We start from the raw sequence: 16,552 nt of genomic DNA, 5'->3' as shown, positions 1-16,552 counted from the left end.
TTCTTGTCTATGTGAGTTTCACAACAGAAGTGACCAGAATCTAATTACGCTATAGCAAACAAGATGGGTAAACATGGCAACCACGTGTGGAACAATCAGATTGCGTGCGTTCGCCGGATGAATAGGAAACATCACATCGCCAATTATATTACCAATTTCACTTTTTAAAGAACAATTTCGTACACTGTTAGTAAATTGTTGAGCGAGTGTTGTTTTTTCTGACATCCTTAAAAATCTGACATCCTGAAAATATCTCGACATTCAAAGATAAAGTAAAACTACTGGATCTAGAGAGATCTAATGGAGTTACAGCATTCTAGATATACCCGTCCAACCGTATTGTCATACGTGTCCTCAAAACCGGGGTTTCCACGCTAATGGGTTTCCAAAACAGGTTGACACAAAAATATGACACGCACATTGCATTGCCCATGTCAGAAATGATGGACAAAAAACTGCTCACGTGACAAACCCAGGTCACAATGACCTCTGTAACTGAAGCGGAGTTGTTGATAAGTAGCCAGTCTGGCGGCCATAATGACAGGTAGCCATGCTCCAAGTCTGTACTGATTGCTAAGCCCATGCATGTATAGTAATGCTATCCTTTAAAGAGGCAAGTCTAGAAAAGGGGACAGGACCCCAGTCTGTAATTTATAATTTTTTATAGAAATTATCATTTAAACTATTAATTAATACCTTAGAGACTTGTGCAAGTCTAAGTGACATGGTATGGCGCTCTGTATCACTGCGAAATATCTCCGTATAATTCAGCGTGCAGTTCGGTTTTCGCCAACTGTCTCCAGCTTATATTGTTACAGTTGGATTATTTCTCGATCAAATCCAATTTCCCAGAGTATTCTTTCTTTTGCCAGCAGTGCATGTGCTAATTTAAATGTGCTGGAGCACATGTCAGCCGTATTCATCTGAAGCTGACATGGAAACCTGATTGAAATGAGTACCATCTGTCAGGCGTTCTATCTAATCTGGCAGGGCTCACCGTAACAGGCGTTTTGACTGTCTCACAGTCCCTAAACTGTATTATATTCACTATCGCCCTGACCTTTCTGTAATGCTGAAGTCCTAAATGAAGCAAGGTTCCCATCTTCATGAGGTCCTTTTGGGTTTAAATTGTGTTTATGTTTTATTAAAGACCTGGGTTCGATTCCCGACAAGGGTACAATGTGTGAAGCACATATCAGCAGGGATATTGCTAGAATATCGCTACAAGCGGCGTAAACTCACTCACTCGCACACTAGACGACTTGGGCTCAAAACTTTCGTCTACAATGAGTGAGTGAGTTTGGTTTTAGCAATATTCCAGCAATATCACGGCGGGGGACACCAGAAATGGGCTTTACACATTGTACCCATTTGGGGAATCAAACCCGGCGTGACGAGCGAACGCTTTAACCACTAGGCTACCCCACCGCCCCACCACGACTATGGTACAAACAAACCAAATGAAACCCCATTGATCGTTCCAAAGTAATCGAATGGATTACCAGATGTATAGAATATGCTTGTCAATGCTACTGTATGGATAAACAGTTAGCCTTGTTTAACATGCATGTCACCATACCCCAACAGATAGCGTCATTGCTCATAATGATAATCACGCGATGCTCTTGTCCAGGCTCAGCTATTTATAGACCACCGTCATATATCGGGCTGTTGCTGAACGCTAAACAACAAACATATAAACAAACAATAACGGATATGCTCCCAGGGGTTTGGTGCTGTTATGCATTGGCAGCAATGTATTGATGGTAACACGATATCGGCGCAATATCTGGACACCAAATAACGGTAATAAGACACGTAGCACGAAAACACATTAGTTATACGATACTATTACATTGCCAGTACCGTTACAATAGGTAAGTAATGAGATACCATGCAGCATTACGCTGACAGCAAAATCAAGGGCGTATGTTTAAGTCTCGTGAAAGTGAGTGAGTGAGTGAGTGAGTGAGTGAGTGGGTTGGTGTGTGTGTGTGGGTGAGTGAGTGATTGGGTGAGTGAGTGAGTGAGTGAGTGAGTGAGTGAGTGGGTAGGTGGTGGGTGGGTGTGTGAAGTGAATGAGTGAGTGGGGGTGGGTGTGTGAGTGAATGAGTGAGTGGGTAGGTGAGTGAGTGGGTGAGTGACTGGGCGACTGGGTGATTGGATGAGTGAGTGAGGTAATTTTTTTCTCTATTTTAGCAATATTTCAGCCACACCATTTGGATTCTAGCATTGGGCTTAGCACATTGTATTCATTTTGTTTCCACAGTGAGTATAAATATCGTCACTATAGGCGTCGTACCCAGCTGAGTGTTGCAATTGTTTCCAAATGTCAGGTGCCTGGTTAACACTATTACATAATGCATTCCGTAGAAAGGCCTGACCGGGAGGTGAATTCTCCTGCCTTGTAACCCCCACCCACAGTCCTCTCACCCCTCCCGACTTAATTGTTCGACCCCGTCTCGCATAATTCAAGCTGACCCCGACTTAGGAGTCACCCAATCCCGATATATTCTGATGTTGGACATTTTAATGTCATGTAAAGTCAGCGGACAGGTCACATCGACTGGGGTCGATCATAGATTTACCAATAAACGCAGCAGGTGTGTGCTGATCGATATCGCCCTGAAGCTAAGGACAATGATTTTTTGGTTTGTATCATGCTATATTTATTAGTCACTCAGATAGTTCCCTTGGCCAGCGCTGTGGGTATTTAATATATTTCGTATTAAACAAGGCTGGAAACATTTGCTTCACATGGAAAAAAATGGAATTAATCGTTTTTCAAAAAGGGAAATAAAATATGTAATACAACATTCCATGGGTTATATGATAGTCATGAGTGAGTGAGTGTAGTTTTACGCCGCACTCGGAAATATTCCAGCTATATGGCGGCGGTCTGTAATAAATAACCATCATTAAGTATAAAATCCAATTAAGTAATTAAAAGTCTGGGACAAGGAAAAGCCCAGAAACGTTGTGTATGGAATACAGAAGACGTTGACATCCATAATATTTTGTCTTGTACTAAATGATATAACTTTCGCATACAAACACAATTTAAAGATTAGTTTGGCAATTTGAATGTTGCAAATACCAAATACATGTAGATTCATCATCGAAATCAGAATCCATCAGTACTACAATTAGCGTACCGACCTATCTGCACTTACAACTGCTAAACGTGCGTTAACGGTGTATGTGAAGTGACAATTACAGAATTGTTTACAGAATTGCTGGCCTAATTCATCTGCAGGGATAAGTGCATTCCGGTTTTGTTTGGGTGTCTGAGTGAGTGAGTTAGTTTAGTTTGATGCCGCACTCAGCAATATTCCACCTATATGGCGGCGGTCTGTAAATAATCGATTCTGGACCAGACAATCCAGTGATCAACAGCATGAGCATCGATCTGCGCAATTGGGAACCGAACATGTGTCAACCAAGCCGGCGAGCCTGACCACCCGATCCCGTTAGTCGCCTCTTACGACAAGCAAGGGTTACGTACTGAAGATCAATTCTAACCCGGATCTTCACGGGTTGTTAGTCTTGCAGTTGTAGATTATCGGATTAGGATATTCTGTCGTAAGGCACTCTGGCAGGCATACTGAATGATAACGCATTGTTTATCAGCAGGTTCAATAATTTACTATATGCATCTGCTCGTATCAGATATGTATATGTAATGTACATGTATATGTTCAAGAGTATGTTGCTCTGTGACTGAATGTTGCTTGCTACGTATTAGCAACACGCCAGCAATATCACGGCGACTAGACTAACACTTATTATTCTCTGAAAATACTTAATTTTGACAGAAACAAAGTCCGTTTAAATTGAAAATAGTGAGAAGGGAGATTCAGAACCAGAGGACATCTAGACTTGCTTTATTTAGGGCTTTAGCATTGCACGGAGGGCTAGGCAGTAGGGAAAATAATGTGGTTCAGGGACTGTGAGGCTACATGGCGAGCTGTAAATACAAAAACACGAAATAGTCGAGCCGAAACCAGACAAACGCACGGATGTGTGGATAATAGCGCCATATGTAACCGACGAATAACCACACAACAACCTCAGCGGAACAAACAGAAGTAGGTCAATCCGCCGAACCGTGTTGGTGATAAAATACATTGCTGACATGCATTATTTGTAAATCACCTACCGCGCAGCAGAATCTCGTATTCGTCGCCCATGTTGATGTCAAGGGACACGAAGTCAACTGTTACCACAGTCCCCGTTGGCTCCACCGTGCCATTTGTCGTGCGTTTTCAACACGCCAGGGGCAATGTTAAAACCGTAATGGCCAGCGTTTGGAGTGATCACAACGATCAATAGCACTTGTATTAAAAACACGCTGCACATATGACCAAAACAGGCTAGCCACGTGCACCCAAGCATGAAACGTTGTTATTACCGCTTACGCAGCAAACATATGTTACGCTCATGTGGTATTACATGTTGGTGGATTACACAAAGGCTAGTGAGTGAGTATGGTTTTTAAGCCGCTTTTAGCAATATTCCAGCAATACCACGACGGGGGACACCAGAAATGGGCTTCACACATCGTACCCATGTGGGGAATCGAACCCGGGCCTTCGGCGTGACGAGCGAACGCTTTAACCTCTAGTCTACCCCATCGCCCCTCGACGAAGGTGCTGGGTCGGTCATTTTTATAATACAAATTATCAATGCATTATATTGATAAAATAATAGGGGGAAACGATATACGGTACGTTTTGCTTGAGTTATGTAGTTGTGCGAGAGTGAGTGAGTATTGTTTTATGCCGCGTTTAGCAATATCCCGCATGTAGTGGATTAGGCATCTGGTATGCTCCCATTTTAATTAGAAGGAATTGATATTTTGAAACAGGTATAATCACCAACTTGCCAACATACAGGTTTATAGCTGTTGTTTTGTTTTGTTGCTGACAAGCAAACCACCAAATCTCCGGGCTTGTCAGTCGGATTTAACTACCTCCTGCGACAGGTAGCGACTTCGTAATCATTTTATAGAGAATGGACACAGACACACGCATCTTTATAAATGTTGCTAAAACTGGAGAGTCCAACCCCTGCAGCTTGAGTGAGTGAGTTTAGTTTTACGCCGCACTCAGCAATATTCCAGCTATATGGCGGCGGTTTGTAAATAATCGAGTCTGGACCAGACAATCCAGTGATCAACAGCGTGAGCATCGATCTATGCAACTGGGAACCGATTACATGTGTGAACCAAGTCAGCGAGCCTGACCACCCGATCCGAGCATGAGTTACTGAAGGCTCATTCTAACCCGGATCTTCACGGGTACCCTGTAGCTTGAAACTGACACGCACCACGTATGTTCTGTATGCATGGGTGAGTTATAATATGATTAGGTACATCATTACTGTTTGTAAATAAACAGGGAGGGACTCTCTTTCAGCGTAAACTGTGATACATGCATACGATCGCGCTGAAATACTATGACGTCATGGTACAATGAGTGACGTAATCTGCAACAAGGAAGGATCAGAAGAACCTTGTCTAACCCCAAGTCTCCAGAGACATGAGCACTATTAACGTATGTTTTAGCAAGAAAATACCTGTCTAGTATCGAAGCAGACACTCTTATTTTCTTCACGTATCTACCAGCCTGTCTGTTTCTAAAATAGCATAATAGCCATGATAAACAAATCCTCTGCTGGCAAATCATGGGATAGAAGACAAACGAACACTTAAAGGGGCACTCATGGTCAGGACGCCAAGCACGACTTCCAAACGCTTACTTATTTATTATTATTATAGGATATTTATATAGTGCACATATCCACGCAACTAGTGCATGCTCAAGGCGCTGGTATTTTTTCCCTCGATCATTGGATGTCAGTCTCAACGGCACATCGTGTTATCAATCTCAACTCCCTGGGGAGTATACAACTTTTAGGCGCACCGAGTTATTGTAGCTTTCTCATCCTAACGAGGTACCCATTCACAGCTGGGAAACTGGGACACATAGTCACAGTACTTTGTCCAAGTTCACTGCATGTTGCTGTACTTGAAGTGCTATATCTATGAGCGAATATGATTTTACACCGCTTTTAGCAATATTCCAGCTGTAAGGGCTATATGAATATCAGTCTGATGAGTAGATGTGTTTAGACACACACACACAGACAGACACACACAGACAGACACACACAGAAACACAGACACACACACACACACACACACACACAAAGACACACACACACACACACACACACACACACACACACACACACACACCTTCCTTAATATTTTAAATCATAAATGCATAATACGCGTAACGACAACATTATTTATCTTGATCTGACTCATCTGTGACCACTCGTTGGCTGGTAACAGAAACGGGCGAATGGCATGGTACTTGCAGAATGAATGAATGAATGAATGAATGAATGAATGAATGAATAGTAATTGTATATGTAACCTTGCTACAAGAAATAAATGCATACACGACGCCTACATTTCTTCTATGGCATTGCCAGACAGAGGTCAGTATATTGGTCATTGTTGTTGCTTTTTCTCAAGAGGCTAGCATAGGTTGCTGGTGCCATACGGTGTAGTATGATAGTAACAAACGAACCCTGTTAAACTGAAAAAGAGCCCCAGTAAGATTCAGAGACTAATAACATCTGCATTGGGGCTACACGTGGTGGGGTCTATATCAAGGAACCCGAGGAAATCTAGACTTGCTCCATTTAGGGCTTAGCATTGCAGGGAGGGTTGGCAAGTAGGGAAAATAATGTGGTTCGGGGACTGTGAGACAGACTACTGAACCATTTCTAACCCGAAATCACCACCGGCTACTTACAGGATAGACTTGCATACGTTTCTAAGGTAATGAATAATAGTTTAATGATACTTTCTAAAAGAATATGAATAAAAGAACACAATGTCCCTTTAACAGGCTGGCGTACGATACTGCTGTTAATATAGACTTGCCTCTTTAAGGATAGAAAGCAAGAGAGCAAGGCATCAGTGGCTCGAGACGTTCATTCCATTTGTTTGGGTAGACATTCTTTTTACCTTCAGTACAATTGCATGCAATACACTCAATTAAAAGCGAAAATGCCAGTGGTAGCTGCAACGTCTTAAGTTCTCAATCTCCAGGCAGGGCTGCAGACAGACATGGTGTGAGGAGCATTATGTATTATGCAGCTCCTTCAAAAAGTCCTGACACAAATTAAGCATGACGTTACAAGACATTTGTAATTCACTTTTCATGTTCCTTTCTCGCACGATTCTTTGAAGTTGTTGAACGACTTCTCAATCATTTGAAAAGGATCAGGGCCAGACACATTGGACTTGAAATAGACACTTTATATAATCTTTACAAAAGTGGAAATCTCAACGTCTGCAGCTTAAAACCGACACGCATCACTTAAGTTCTATATGCACATGGGTGTGTTAGGGTGGCTGAATCATTACTGTCTGGAAATAAACACGGCTGTGCTCTCTTCCTGAGTTGTGATCGGTACATAACGTCACGCTGGAATGGTATGACGTCATGATACAACGAATGACGTAATCTGTGTCATATGCAGTTGAAAATGAGGTTCATCCAGAATATCCTTACTAATCAGCTATATCGATGCTACTCTGATAAACATATAGGAAAAATAGAATTAATACACATAGATGCCAGATTTGTGTGGTTATTAACTTGGGACATGATCCTTGTCAAATCTCTTCATCCGCAACGAAGTTTTTTCGTGTACACGTGTATCTGGAATCGTCCATAAGGTGAGGTGTCCAGAATAATAAAGTCCCACTGCATGAAGATGACTGAGCTATACACATCACCGACTATGTTACAAAGTTTAGGTGTTAACTCAGCTACAATCTACAGAGTACATATTTTAACGCAAGGAAACCTAACAAAATGCACCTTATAATAACAGGAGGGAGAGCCTCGCTTTGAGATTTCCACGATTTCCAGGTTTCCGCTTGTCAGAGCTCGCTGGACGCCGTGTTTGCAAGGTTTAGAAGGAGCGTAGTGTTGCAATATACAAGTGGTTAGATGTATCAAATAATACTGATTAATAATTATGTATCCAGTTAAATGAATTAGTCTCAAAATTCTGGACTGGTTATTGAACTAAGTTGCGCAATAGGACGGGACCCAGTCAACAGGAAACTAGACTGTTGTGTAATCAATGTTTTGACTTGCAGGGTATACCAGGAGCTGCCATCATTCGACACCATGGGAAACCTAGCACTATAAACCTCATAGCATACTCTTTAGTGTTATAGTGAAGAAGAGTAAATACTACAAATCCTTATTTATGCTACTTGTAGTTCAATATGACGAGTTTAGGCTGAAACATCCTTACGATTCCCATAAACCAAGACGTTGGTTGTTTGGTTGGACCAGTCAATCCAGTAATCAACAGCATGAGCATCGATCTATGCAGTAGAGATACCGATGACATGTGTCAACCAAGTCAGCGAGCCTGACCACCCGATCCCGTGAGTCGCCTCTTACGACAAGCATGGGTTACTGAAGACCAAGTCTAACCCGGATCTTCACGGGTTACCAAGATGTAATCAACATAAGGATATAGGATCAATATACTGGATTGTGAAGATGTACTTCACTAGTTTGCAGTGTCCTTTTTACTGACTGCCTGTGTAACCATGGCAATGTCGGAATAACCACTCGAGTTGACCATATGATACACGTGTTTTTGAAGGATATGTTTCACTACCAGTTCGTCAGCATCTGCCAAGAAATCGCCTTTCCAAAGAAGGGCTTGACCTACGCGTGACCTGTTTAAATGGCAGATACCTGCCGTTCTTGAGAACATTTCAGGGCTCTTCTATGTTGAGAATGTCTGTTTTCCTGGCAGCTGTGGAAATGATAACAGTAAACTATAGACGACGAACCGTAAATGGTCCGCTGGATATTTGATATTTGTGATAAAAGCATGAAGATATACATGGAAATAGAAAAAGATAATAAGACATTTGACTTGACGCCAAGATTTGCAGTTCCACTTCAGATGAATCATAGGTCAGAGTAATGACACCGGGTGGTCGAGACATAACGACTATCTACACCTAAAGCTGTTCTACGTTATCAAATATAGCATGTGAAGATTTCGCTCTCAGGGGCGATTGGGTAGCCTAGTGGTTAAAGCGTTCACTCGTCACACCGAAAGGTTCGATTCCACATGGGTGCAATGGGTGAAACTCATTTCAGATATTTTTGAAATATTGCTGAAAGCTATTGCTCAACGTCACGCACGCACGCACGCACACTCAAATCTCTTTTACAAGAACTGCTCCATGACTGCGGGTTAATATCTGTATTCAATTAATCCAAAACAGTCTACATCATGAAAATAGACAAACCTAACCAGCCATTCCGTGTGAAATCTAAAACGCATTTATTTGGACAAGCCAATGTTATTGGATTATAATATCGAAGTTTCCACGATACACTGCTTTTCCATCAGACGAGAGGCCGATCAAATGACTGCGACATATACGTTAATAACTGCGGTAGGTTGACGTTTATACATTTTTCATTTCTTGGAAAGATGTAAACATTGACGGGCTAGTTCCTCAAAAACTGCACAAAACCCTTAAGCATTCCATAGCATGAATAGATAAAAAACCCACATTTTTCTCCGAGCGTTGAAACATTTTAATCTTAATATTAGGATTTTCTTAAAAAAAAGAATGAATTATTGTATGCCCGCGATCGAATATCTCGCTGCGATCCATCCAAGTGAGCAAAAAGATGGAATGCACACCAAAGCAATCGACTCGACAGTGACCGTCATCAGCTTTCTATAGCAGTCTGTGAATATACTTCAATATCTTCATAATAATATTTGAATAATTAGTGATGAAATGATCAGTGAGGACGCACCCCTAATCGTCCCAGTTGTTACTTGATCGTGTTGGCCATTTAGTCGTTGTTGTTTATTTGTTATTTAACGCCGCACTCGACAATATTCATGCTATATGACTGCGGTCTGTACACACTCGTAGCAGGACCAGACAATCCAGTGGTCAACAGCGTGAGCACAGATCTAAATAATTGTCACATGTCAACCATGTCAGCGAGCCTGACCACCCGATCCCGTCAGTCGCCTCTTACGACAAGCATGGGTTGCTGTAGACCAATTCTAACCCAGATCTTCACCGACAGATGCGATCTATTGCCATATGTCTCTTACAGTGTCCGATTTACCTACCTTCTTCTACTACACACTAACATATTAGTTACCAGCTGCCAGTCGTAGCAGCTTTCTTTAATTGTGCTCTGTTCATGAATGGGGGCGGTGGGGTAGCCTAGTGGTTAAGGCGTTCGCTCGTCACGCCGAAAACCCGGGTTCGATTCCCCACATGGGCACAATGTGTTAAGTCCATTTCTGGTGTTCCCCGCCGTAATATTGCTGGAATATTGCTAAAAGCGGCGTAAAACTAAACTCACTCACTCACTGTTCATGAATGACACTAGAAATGGGCTTCACACTTTGTGCCCATATGGGGAATCGAATCCGGGCCTTCAGCGTGACGAGCGAACGCTTTAACACCCCACCTGCCTTTATGAATAACGTTCCGTATGCAATCTGTCATGGATCTGTTTTAAGAGTAAATGTATCTTGATAAACAGATAATGAGGCCTCATACGAGTGTTTTGTCGTTTAACATTAAATCATATTAATTAACGAGGATAAATATGATTTCGGCAATCTGTTGTGTCTCCCACGCCATAGAGAATACATTCAAAATTACGTAAATAAAAAGTCTCGAAAGACTGGGTAAGTCTAGCTTTGCCTCAGCTATCAATTGTTTGGGGCTCCCTTTTCCTTTCTTTATAACGAATCCTTTTTTCTGGGAATTTAATGCCAGGCATTTTGTTAATGGTTTCTATAGCACATGTAATTGAGAAAGAAAAAATACTTCTTTTCACGGTTATTAGTTAGTTCAAGGATATTTCATTATTTATCCCAACAATTCATCAGTGAGTTCTTTCATATAATTGAAGCTGACAACATGAACGCCTATGTGACTTGTCTACCAGATCAAACTGACACGCCGCAGTGGAACTGTTCAAGGAAGCATTGAACAGCAACCTCAATCACTTGCCCACTTTCAAGTTCGCCACAAGAAACAAAAGCTGTCCAGGCATTACTAATTTAAAAGTAATTTTTGATTGAATATAAAAAAATTAGGAGAACATGGAGACAAACATCTTATGGATGACAAAGAAGTAAAAGTATCATGTCTTCGTTGGTTAACTGAAAAAGACGTTTATGTTTAAGTGCTACACAGAAGAATGCTTCATTTTTTATTTATATATACAATATTCTATAAACTATATAAACAAGATATACTCATGCCAATAATGGTTGTCAAACCCCCTTCCCCCCCAACCCCACACACCCTCTCCAATAAAAAAACTTGAAGGGGGTGACAACCATTATTGGCATGAGTATATCTTGTTTATGTAAAATATTGTGACCGTTTCTGTATGGAACGTTTGCACAATAAATATTATATCTTTATCTTTATCTAAGCGTTGACTTTGTAAAGGACAACCTCGTCGTGGTCGACAGCAACTGCATATATGAAAGTGTCACATTGCTTGACAGCTGGACTTTCCGAAGATGGAAAGTGGAAATCTCACAGATCGCGTTCCACAAAACAAGAAATATGAGCATAAGGACTTTAAGGCCGAAGAATACATGTATCTTGAGTGATTGTTGTTTAACGCCGCACTCAACAGCATTCCAGCTATATGGCGGCGGTCTGCAAATAATCGAGTCTGGACCAGTCAATCCAGTGATCAACATCATGAGCATCGATCTGCGCAATTGGGAACCGATGACATGTGTCAACCAAGCCAGCGAGCCTGACCACCCGATCCTGTTAGTCGCCTCTTACGACAAGCATGGGTTACTGAAGATCAATATTCTAACCCAGATCTTCACGGGTTGTATCTATGTTTGACAGTAACGGTTTGATACATTTATGATAACTGTGTTGTGGTTAAAAAATCATGGATGAAACAGACTTGACCTAGCGATAGTTCTAGTCGTGGAACTGCGGTGCAGCGGTTGTTGCTCTGAGTAGCGTGAGTTTCCCAGTTTGATGAAACTGCTGATGAACAATCGATCAACAAACTGCTTTAGTGTAAATAATACAATGTAGCCGTCGCGAGCTCCACATCCGAACAATGAGTGCAATTGTTCAGGGACAAAACAGATTGTTGAGGAGCGGAAGGGGGGATGGGGAGCACACTTATTACAGTGAGTCAGTATGGTTTACGTCGCCTTTAGCAATATTACAGCAATATTACAGCAACATCACCAGAAATGGGCTTCACACACTATATCCATGTGGGGATACCCGGGTCTTCAGCGTGTCGACAATTACTGGACTTGCCATAGTATAATGCAATAAAGTAGCTATGCTGACATTTTGGCGTCAAATGAGGTACTGACAAAACCAGACAAACACAAACTGACAATAATTCCTTTCTGCAAAAATTACCTATAATTGATATTACATTTATGTATGTGAAGGCGGATGGGGTTGATGTGATGGAACGGGGGTAAGGGCTGTACGCACCCCTCTCTCAATCAGTCATTGTTGTGTTTCATTGCACTTGTAAGTAACGATTAGAGTGAGTGAGTGAGTTTAGTTTTACGCCGCTTCCAGCGATATTCCAGCAACATCACGGCGGGGGACACCAGAAATGGGCTTCACACATTGTATCAATGTGGGCAATCGAACCTGGATCTTCGGCGTGACGAGCGAACGCTTCAACCACTAGGCTACCCCACCCCTCCGTAAAGCTTAGAGGAATGAGACATGCGTGCAATACTGGAGTACTTACTTTAATGTACTAATGCATTATCTAACATCACTATGTCGACAAGTCCCTTTGTGCAAAGCACGGGAGTGCATTCAAGGTAAACCGTGATTTAGTTCATCAATTGAGGGACAAACCTGCTCTGTTTGGAACTTTGATGTAGTCGAACTGTAAATTAGATACTTCATGTTTAATTTTGGAACACTTTAGTGCGAGGTTTCAAACGTGTAAATTATATATTACATCATGATGGAGAAGCGGCTTTACCGATATCGAACGTATATGATTCTCATGGGTTATCGACAGTCATTGTTATATGCATCCATGTGAAAGCTGTCCATAGATTGACGACGGAAGTTTTGGTGCGTGACGGGCATCTTATCAGAATGGAATCAAAACTCTGATTTTATTTTTACCAATTAGAATCAGGCATTCTTCAGTGTAACTTAACGTGCCATGTTTTTGAATATAACTTTGAAGACAATTTCAGTATCAAAGGTCGGCGTCGAGAATGAAGGATAATTAAAGGTTCAATGAACAATACGCACGAGTATTGTGATTATAGAGTAAAGCTAGGTCTCCGTGTGCACGTACTCGTATTGTCTGCGTAACTGCGTGATGCGTAATGCGTAGTCAGTGTATGAAATAAGCCAAATCCCAGCCGGACATCAGGGCTGGTAACTTCAAATTGTTACCAGCCCCAAATGGATTTAACCAGACCAGACACCAATATATGGTCAGAAATCTAGACGGTCTTGGTCGGTCGGAAGGGCCTTATTTCATACACTAGCGTAGTGTCCAATTCCATGTGTACGTGTGTAAAGGCTATGTCATGCGTTAAGTCAAGGAATCCCTACTTACGGCCTCCGTATAGCTGCGTGATGCTTTTTGAGCGTATGCAAAATCACGCATTACGCAGTACACAGTGCTCATCACGTATCACGCGTGCATGGAAACGGCTGTAACTATTTTAGTATAAAGTGTTGTTTACACACTACGCATCACGCACTACGCACTATGCGCACATGGAAACCCGGCTTAAGGGTTGACAATTCTTTGATTCAAATCCACAGATTGTCTGTCTAACTGTACCCGAACTGCATCATGTCCATTTAGCCCTGTCTGCAATGCTAAATCCCTTAATGAAGCAAGTCCAGATTTCGTCAGTTTCAGGTTCGGAATCCCTTATCTCACAGGGGCGCTATTTCAATTTAAAAGGAATTATTTATTTTTATTTTTATTGAAATTATGTATAGATTCAGAGACTAAGAGTTAGTCTAACCCACAGACAGCGAACCCTAACATTATAGCACAGTGAATTCCTGCGCCATGTCATCGGTGTAAGAGGAGAAATCTGTTATACCTTGACTAAAAACACTCTTGGTATTTCCAGCTAAACGTTATCAGCACACAGGTTATGCAAGCACCCTTTCACTGTGAGGTCATCGAATGGTTAGAGGTGGTTATGAACGACCTTATTGTAGTATAATATAAGGATGTATAGTCCTTATGTCTTTTTAGAGGTACCCTATATGTGGAGAGACAGCAAAGAGCCGTGAGTGTCAAGTTGTTGTGCGAGTCTCAAGTCTGTGTTTGTCTGCTGGATAAGCCAAGGAAAATAACATCCTTGGATGTAGTCTTGCTCCTGATTGCATTACGCATTCATAGGATTAGGATGCTGGATTCATATGAGGTTAACTGAAGGGGGGCTTGACGTCGCATTCAAGGTTATTTCACTATGTAGCGACATGAAGCAAGAATGCGCGCGTGCGTGCGTGCGTGCGCGTTCTGCATGTCTGTGTATGTGTGTGATGCATGCATGAGTCTCGACTAACGTCGAGCGCCAGGCAGGGAATCTTACTAGATGGTAACAGTTAAACGTCAGAATTTACAATAGAAAGCTCATTTACAGCAATAGCAACGAGTACTAAGTTATTTTTTTTATGCCCTGCACATTCATAATGATTACTAATACATATCAACGAGTACCATAGAGATGCTATATACGGGAATAACGCGCGGAAGCAAAAAATCTGTCAGGAGCAGATAATCCATCTGGGACAAAGGAAGAGGATGTGATCAGTGCCACCATCCTATTTCGAACAACCAGCCGAAGTCCAAAATTATTTGGTATAATACAATGTAGATAAATATCATTATGAAGTAAGTGAGTATTAAAAAGTGTTTCTCTGGGATAGTAATGCATCGGATATACCACACGCGTTCACATTAGATACCAAATATCGTAAACGAGTGTACTTTTATAGCATCTGATCTAGCCACAACATATTCATACAGGGATCACGCATTATGAAGTTGAAAAAGTCAGTGAGTGCCTCGTAATCTTTTCTTAACTGGATTTACATCGCCACGCAGACTTTTCAACGAAGCCGCAAGAGCATGGGCTATCACGGTCCCACACTTACCCTAATCTAGGGCTAGACTTGTATGTAGCCGTATCTTCATCATAGCGGTGTCAGCGATAGGGTTTCATCATCAGGAGTGAAGCTTACAGTTATTGAAAACTACACTTTTTTGCTTCATGTTTAAAGCCGCACTCTGCAACATTCCAGAAATCGAGTCTGGACAAGGTAATAAAGTGATGATATTGTAAGCAGCTATTGAACGAATTGCTTAAAAAAGAGGCCCTTTATTGACACTGAAATTCGCTATATTTATATTATGCCAAATCAAATCAAACAGTTGCTGTGAATCTTGTGATGAGAACTAGATATTCAAAACGTTGAGCCATATCAACGGAAGATATATACTGAGAGAAACAAATAAAGGAACACAGGAAAATTCAAGCTTTCGTGTAATATTTTCCAGTTTTCATCATCAGCTTTGAATAGAGCTGTGGGAGGAATTTTGAGAATAAATAAAGGAACACTGCCATGAAGTGGTGTTCCCTTATTTGTTTCCCTCAGTATAAGTCGCCTAGACTTAGTAGTGGACCTATTTCTGTGTTTGAGACACAAATAATGGTGATGCTCATGACATGCAAGTGACTGACGTACCTCGGCTCGGCAGGAAGGAGAAGAGTAACAATTAATGATTATTCAGATTGAAGTAGTTACTTGGCGTTTGTTTTGTTTATTTCACACCACACTCAGCAATGTTCCAGCCATATGACGGCGGTGTAAATCCTGTGATTGACATCATGAGCATCGATCTACGCAGTTGGGATACGATGACATGCATCAACCAAGCTAGCGAGCCTGACCACCAGATCCAGTTAGTCGCCTCTTACGTCAAGCATGTTTTGCTGAAGACCAGTTCAAACTCTGATTTTCACGGGTCCTCGGTAAGGCAATGGTAAATCAACTATTATAGTCAGAGATATATCACTGATATTTGATAACCCTGAAATGTCACTCTAGAGTTTCACAGAACCATGATTAGCTGTAAGTAACAAAATTATTATACATATTTAACTTGGTTCGATACCAAGCTTAGGCACAATATAAATGTTAGATAAAATATCATTGGTCTACTTCTATTTGATGGCGATTCAACACCACATATCAATGACATAGTTGGAAGCGAACAGTGGACTCCAACGAGATTTCGTTGGATTATGGAACGAAATTTGTCGCATTATTCAAATGTTTCCAGTGACCCAAACTGCCTTTAACTAAAATATGGCAATACAAATGTGCACATACTTTTCATATGTTGAAATCATAGGGCTTGTTGGTCGTGTA

The 16,552-nt window shown here is 41.4% G+C and overlaps 1 protein-coding gene across 4 annotated transcripts in view; it reads right to left on the bottom strand.

Annotated features, from left to right (window-relative positions):
* LOC124279501 (TWiK family of potassium channels protein 18-like) overlaps nucleotides 1-16,552 on the bottom strand; it is a 92,599-nt gene that overhangs the window by 13,739 nt on the left and 62,308 nt on the right. The window contains exon 1 of one of the 4 annotated variants that reach the window (XM_046715331.1): nucleotides 4,160-4,331. The exons of the other annotated variants lie outside the window; for them this stretch is intronic. Within the exon in view, the coding sequence (XP_046571287.1) occupies nucleotides 4,160-4,190 (31 nt within the window). The 5' untranslated portion in view covers nucleotides 4,191-4,331. Of the gene's footprint in view, nucleotides 1-4,159; nucleotides 4,332-16,552 lie in introns of those variants that run through there. 4 annotated transcript variants of the gene reach the window in all.

The sequence above is a fragment of the Haliotis rubra genome, unplaced genomic scaffold (assembly GCF_003918875.1).
Source record: "Haliotis rubra isolate DU_JTF1 unplaced genomic scaffold, ASM391887v1 Scf250, whole genome shotgun sequence".
Taxonomy (NCBI): domain Eukaryota; kingdom Metazoa; phylum Mollusca; class Gastropoda; order Lepetellida; family Haliotidae; genus Haliotis; species Haliotis rubra.
This window is presented reverse-complemented; position numbering and strand designations above follow the sequence as displayed.